The sequence below is a fragment of the Beta vulgaris genome, chromosome 1 (assembly GCF_026745355.1).
Source record: "Beta vulgaris subsp. vulgaris cultivar EL10 chromosome 1, EL10.2, whole genome shotgun sequence".
Lineage (NCBI taxonomy): Eukaryota > Viridiplantae > Streptophyta > Magnoliopsida > Caryophyllales > Amaranthaceae > Beta > Beta vulgaris.
Window position 1 is genome coordinate 19,307,777 of NC_079202.1, and position 6,530 is coordinate 19,314,306.

General features: G+C 37.3%; 1 protein-coding gene across 1 annotated transcript; it reads right to left on the reverse strand.

The window, feature by feature from the left end:
• Positions 1-4,199: 4,199 nt before the first annotated feature.
• LOC130589765 (secreted RxLR effector protein 161-like) lies at positions 4,200-4,887 on the reverse strand. The gene is made up of 2 exons (XM_057391319.1): positions 4,616-4,887; positions 4,200-4,350 (listed from the first exon to the last, which is right to left on the reverse strand). The coding sequence occupies exons 1-2, from the start codon at positions 4,885-4,887 to the stop codon at positions 4,200-4,202; spliced, it is 423 nt and encodes a 140-aa protein (XP_057247302.1).
• Between the last annotated feature and the right edge of the window lie 1,643 nt (positions 4,888-6,530).

Sequence of the window (6,530 nt, forward strand, 5' to 3'; positions counted from 1 at the left end):
ACCGTCTTTTTTAATAAATTTTAATCCTAATATGAGTTTTTAATGTAATTATAATATGAGTTTTTATCCTACTTTCCTAATTATAATCCTATCCTAATTAGAGTACAAAATAAAATAGGAAACAAATAAGATAGGAAAGCATGATGAAAAATCACGACAAAGTCTTCCCAACCAGCAGGACTCAACCAGCACCCGCTGGGTATCCAGCAGGCAAGGCAGCGGCAAAGATGTGCAAGTCCAGCGTGCGCTGGTTCAGTTCCAGAATCGATGGGTCAACTTCGAATGGCTATAACCTGAGTTCTAGGCATCGTCTTGAGGCGTGTAATCTACCGTTGCGAAGCTCTTCGAGTCTAATTTCCAAATCAACTTGAATCGCATTAATCCGATAAGTGTAGCTCGAGATATGACCAAAATAGTGAGGAGTGGACAAACTGAACTTTCACAAACAATAGTGTTTCTTCAATTTTAGCTCAAATTCACCCCCAACAAGCTATGCTAAGACCCTCATGGATGCCAAATAGATTTCATATGATGATATTCCTCGATTAAAACATCCATGATCTTCAACTCTCTTCCTAGAACCATCCAATTTGTACGATTTTGCTTCGAAAGCTTCCAAATAGCTATAAAACTACCTGAAAATTAAGAAAAACCATAAACAAAGCGTAATAGAGCAATTCTAAAGTGTTTCCAAAATCTGATCATGAATATTTTACCAATTCCAAGGTTAAATATTGTGTTGGTTGATTTACATGGCTCTAAAGTGTTTCCAAAATCTGATCTTAGACTTGGATCTTTGAAAGATGAAAAACTAATTACAAAATAAAAGGTGGACTTAATGAATCTCTTATCATGGACCTTGGTTTACTAAGTGTTTCATCCACCTTACTTTATGCACTTTAATTTGTGAAAAATGTTATGAGGTCTTTTATGAGAGACAATTAATGTTTTCTATCTAGTAGTTTCCATGACTACTATTGCAAAGGAAAAATTTCATGAATTGGACACTCTTGTACAAGTGTGGGAAATAATTGTGTTAACATGTTGTAGGTTAACCTGGCATTCAATATATATAGTGTTCATATTACATACCTATGACTAGTAAAGTACCAACTACCCTTTAAAATATAATATTATCCCTTTACGTATAATATTATCCAATACACCCCCTCAATCTTTACGGGGTGAAACAACGGATAGATTGGTACGATGTTTAGTAAATAAGTCAGTAGATAGGCCTTTAGTAAAAATGTCGGCAACCTGAGACTGAGTAGGAACATGTCGAACAATAAGACCTCCCTTGGCAACCATTTCTCGAACAAAGTGATAGTCAACATCGATATGTTTGCTACGATCATGATGAACTGGATTAGCAGTGAGATAAGTAGCAGAGACATTGTCACAATAGACAATCACAGGACGATGGAGAAAATGGCCAATGTCAGCAAGAAGTTGCTTGAGCCAAATGGTTTCTGTAGCTGTGTAGGCAATGGCCCTGTATTCAGCTTCAGTGGAGGACTTGGAAACAATAGGTTGCTTTTTAGAACACCAGGAAATTAAATTCTTCCCAAAAAAAAACAGCATATCCAGTAGTAGAACGCCGTGTGTCAGGACATCCTGCCCAATCTGCATCAGAATAGGCAATAACAACAGTAGGAGAACTGCTGCTATATAAATATAATCCATAATCTAGAGTGCCCTGCAGATATCTGAAAATTCTTTTCACAGCATGAAGGTGAGTAGTACGAGGAGCATGCATAAACTGAGACACCATATTAACAGCATAAGCAATATCAGGACGAGTCATAGTTAAGTACTGCAATGCACCAACCATACTACGATAATATGTGGGATCAACAAGAAGTTCTCTATCAAGCAGAGACAATGTTACTCTAGAGACAACAGGAGTGGTAACTGGTTTAACAGTATGAAGATGGAATTTACGTAGTAAATTAGAGACATACTTATGTTGAGAGAAAATTAACCAGAGGGAGTACGCACAACTGGCACACCTAAGAAATAATGAAGATCCCCTAAATCCTTCATAGCAAACTGAGAAGAAAGAACATAAATGAATTTGGCAACAAGAGGAGGACTACTACCAGTAAGGACAATTTCATCAATATATAAGAGAAGAATAATGAGATGACCATGATATTTCAGAGTAAACATAGAAGTGTCACAACTGCTGCACTTGAAACCAATAGATAAAAGAAAGTTGCTAAACCGAGAAAACCAAGCTCTAAGAGCTTGTTTCAAACCATAAATGGACATATAATAGTATCTAATAACTCTAAATCAGTTCCATATTTGCACATGTATCTCAAAGGCCACCACCATTGCCAAAGGAATATTTTTCTCCATTACAGAAGTGACCTAAATGCAAAGATAAAGAGCCAAAAAAAAGTGTTGGAAGAATTTTGTCCAGAATTGAATTATGAGGAAGATAAATGGAAGGATGAAATTAAAAGAAAGAAGAAACCGAATGAAAAGCTTGCTTCAATTTTGGGGTTGTTAAATGTGTTATCATTTGCTACATGTTTAATAGTGCTAGTTTTAAAGCCATTCACGGACAAGCTCATGCTATACTGTGAAATGTTCTTTGATATTGTGAAGGAAAGGGGCAAAATGATTTGTCAAAATCAATATAATTTCCAATATGCAAGGTGAGTTTTGCGTTCCACGACAACTTTTTGTTGTGGAACTTTGATGATGATAGTAGTCCTGATGGTTTGAAGTACCAACTTGGGAAGATTGCCAAGTTTGAGGGCAAACTTCTCGAACTATTTACTTACTCGATCGCAGACATTTCTGGAACACCTCTAACAGAGGGACAAATAGTCAATTTTGAAAGAACTTCTTGTCAACCTCTTTCCGATATGAATCTATCTGATTCAGAAAGGAAGAACTTGCATCAGTATTCTCTAATCTCTTTTGTCAAAGTCACCAAATAAAGGTCCATTTTAGTTAAGTTTGTAAAATTTCAGTTTTGTTTTCTTTGTTAATTCATGTAAGGTGACTTTAAACTGGACCGTTTCTAGTTGTAGTTTTCGGTCTTGTTTGGAGTCCTTGAAAGGCCTTAGTTAAATTCTCATAGGATTATAAATGAGCTTTGTAATTTTCCCAAATTATAAAGTTTCAAGTTGTCTAAGAGGATTGTAATTATTGATCTCTTTATGTAGCAAGTTTGGATTTATAATACAATTTGCAAGCTGATTTGGTTTTATTTTTAAGTCCTAGTTCTTACTTCATTATTAGTTACTAATTGGTAATGAAAGTAAGTTAATTTGAGTCTTTATTTTGTGAGTTAATCAAATCAGTTTCATCATCAAATAATCAGCTATTTGGGTTAAGAAAAAACTATCAAAGATTGAAGCATCCAAGGAGGTTCAAGCTAGCACATGTTCAAGTAATCAAAGGTGATTAAAGAAGCAAAAGTATGGGTTGCAACGGAAGCGATTAAGCAAGTAATAAACTCAAGAAAGAGAATAAAGAACACACAAGATTTAACGAGGTTCACTATCAATTTGATAGCTACGTCCTCAAGGCAGGGGAAAACGATTATTTCACTATGAGCGAGACGATTACAATTACAATAGGCAAGATTCAATTGAATGGATTTCCAATTGAATCTCAAAGACTCTTTCTAATCTCCTCTATTGTGTTTTCTCTAATCTCTCTCTCTAATATTTGTGGTAAAGAACCCTAAATATGATATAACATATTTATATGAAGTCTAGAAATACAAGTCGTAAGATATCGAGTAAAACCCGATCGCAAATCCTATTCGCGTGTTGGCCCGCGTCGCACCCAGCGACGTATGTCGCACCTCGCGACCAAGCACGCTGTAGCGAGAGCAGCAGAGGCTGCGCGCTGCGTCGCACCCCGCGACCAGCGTCGTACCTCGCGACTCTGCTCGACACAGCGAGCGAGCGAAGAACACTGCTGTGCGTGCGTCACACCTCGCACCCATTGTCGCGGCTCGCGACCCAGCTTGCAAGTCATACTCACAAATCTCCACCTTGACTTGCATCTACCACACAACTCCACCTCGAAACAATCAACAGAACACGTACCTCTTCAACGATACACGAGATACTAGTTCCCCTCCTGCACTTGCATCTTTAACCCGATGTCGGGCTTGCCACTTTGTCCCCGGGCCGGGTTGCCTCCACCTTGACGCACAACCTCTCACAAGGTCATATGTGACTATCAATGTTCAACAAGTCCAAGCAATGTTTGAACTTGCGAACTGGAACTCGCTTGGTGAACATATCAGCTGGGTTGTCTGCAGTCCCAACTTTCTTCACCATTATCCTCTTACACTCCTCAGAAAATGATACCTCACATCTATATTGATATAGACCCATTAATGTGTTTAGTTCTATCATGATGCACCTAATCCTTGGCAAGACATATAGCACTCAAGCTATCACAATACACAGTCGCACGATCATGGTATAGACCCAAATCACTAACCAAACCACGTAATCATATACCCTCCTTTGCTGCACCAGCCAAAGCCATGTACTCAGCCTCCGAAGTCGACAAAGTCACCGAAGACTGCAAAGTAGCCTTCTAACTAACCACAGACCCTCCTAGAGTGTATACATACCCAGTCATCGATCTTCTAGTATCTATATCACCAACATAATCCGAATCAGAATATCCAGTCACCAAACACTCAGCATCATTCCCATAAATGAGACCCAAATATGCCGTTCCTTTCAAGTAGCGAAAAATCCGCTTCACTGCCTGCCAGTGTTCCTTCCCTGGTTGAGTCATAAACCTGCTCACAACACTAACAACATGTGCTAAATCTGGCATAGTGCAAACCATAGCGTACATCAAACTACCAACAGCACTAGCATACTGAACCTTAGACATATACTCCTTTTCCTCATCAGATTGAGGAGAAAGCACAACAGAAAGACGAGCATTTGCAGTAGCAGGAGTATCAATAGATTTCGCGATGTTATTCAAAAGAGTATATGAAAATATTAACAATAGGAAAATTTGAAAGACAGAAAATAAATCTAATGTGGGTATGAAATATATTAAGTTCAAAGATCTAAAATATAATTTGGAATATAAACTCAAACTAGAAAGTTTTGTAAATAATAAAACAAATATGTAGTACTCACATTAAAACACAAAACTTAATTGAAAAAGAACATAAAGTATATACTATATCACATAATAAAATATACTATCAAGCAACTAGCAAATAAAATAAATACAATGCAACACACAAGACTATATTAAAATAAAATTAAAGTTTATCTTTAATTGCAAAACACAAAACAAATTAAATACACCACTAAACGGAGAAGGCTATAAATTACTTCACTTTCGCTGCGCACTCTGATAAAAGAGAAAATAAATTACATGTAAGAGGTCCTGCAAATAAGATTAACAAACTTGGTAGACTAATTCCACCAATAATACAAGTAACTATACATATAATATATGCTCCATAAGCATGAGAGCACACCACATTCCCATAAGGCTTCCTTTTACTTACTCTACCCATCATACTCTCATTATAATGAAACTAACAAACTTAATTCTAAACAAATTTTATGTCCTATGGCTAACTAATCATTCTAAGGAATTATTACCAACTCTATTTTAGAGTTTAGGAGCGTTTTGCTCTGATACCAACTGTAACACCCCCAGAATTTCAAAGCGGAAAAGAAAGAAATAATAATAGTATTAATAGGACGATGGCGGAAACATCGTCTTCTGGGAATGTCACTACTACAAGAAATGCGTTTAAATAACTAATTGATAAACCAACATAAGTAAATAGTATAAATAAATTAAATTAGTTGGAGTAATATCTAAAAGAGAAAACTGACTCTCAAACTAATTAAAAGTTTAGGCCTAAAATACCTAGCTTTTTTAATGCTCACAACTCAACCCGAGCCCAAAACCAAAGAAGATTCCCATCAACAGAACCTGCAAAATATACAACAACTTCCATAATCAGTGGGGAGTAACTAGCAGTTCTCCTAGTCCAAATAGGAACAAATAATGAACTTAAAGAAATTAGAAGCAACGCCAAAGAAACACATCACCAAAAGATCATGCTCTCAACAAGGTATAACAAGTCACAAGCAACAAGCATGCCTAATAAGAAAGCTCAACGCTAAAAACCAAGTCAATCCGTGCAACAACCACAATTCAACACACCATCAAGATCAAACATAACAGATCATGCCGTCTGTGAGTACACTCATTGGACCATGCCGCCCTTTCCGAATAGCAAAACTCAATGGATCATACCACCCATGAGTGAACCAATGGACCATACCGCCCAAGGTTAAGTCACCAAGTTCCTAGAACAATCCATGCAACAAATGCGGTCAAACAAGTTCAAACACAACAGACCATGCCGTCTGTGAGTAGACTCATTGGACCATGCCGCCCAAGGCCTACGTTGCATATTCGAGGAACCATACCGCCCTTTTCGAATAGCTAGCATATTCGAGGAACCATACCGCCCTTTTCGAACAGCTAAATTCTAC

What these genes read in the sequence shown, in the direction of transcription:
- LOC130589765 (XM_057391319.1), bottom strand. Translation starts at nt 4,887, where the DNA reads ATGTCTAAGGTTCAGTATGCTAGTGCTGTTGGTAGTTTGATGTACGCT. An exon ending in ACTAGAAGATCGATGACTGG is followed by an intron (nt 4,351 to 4,615) that starts GTATGTATACAC and finishes ATATCAATATAG; the next exon opens with ATGTGAGGTATCATTTTCTG.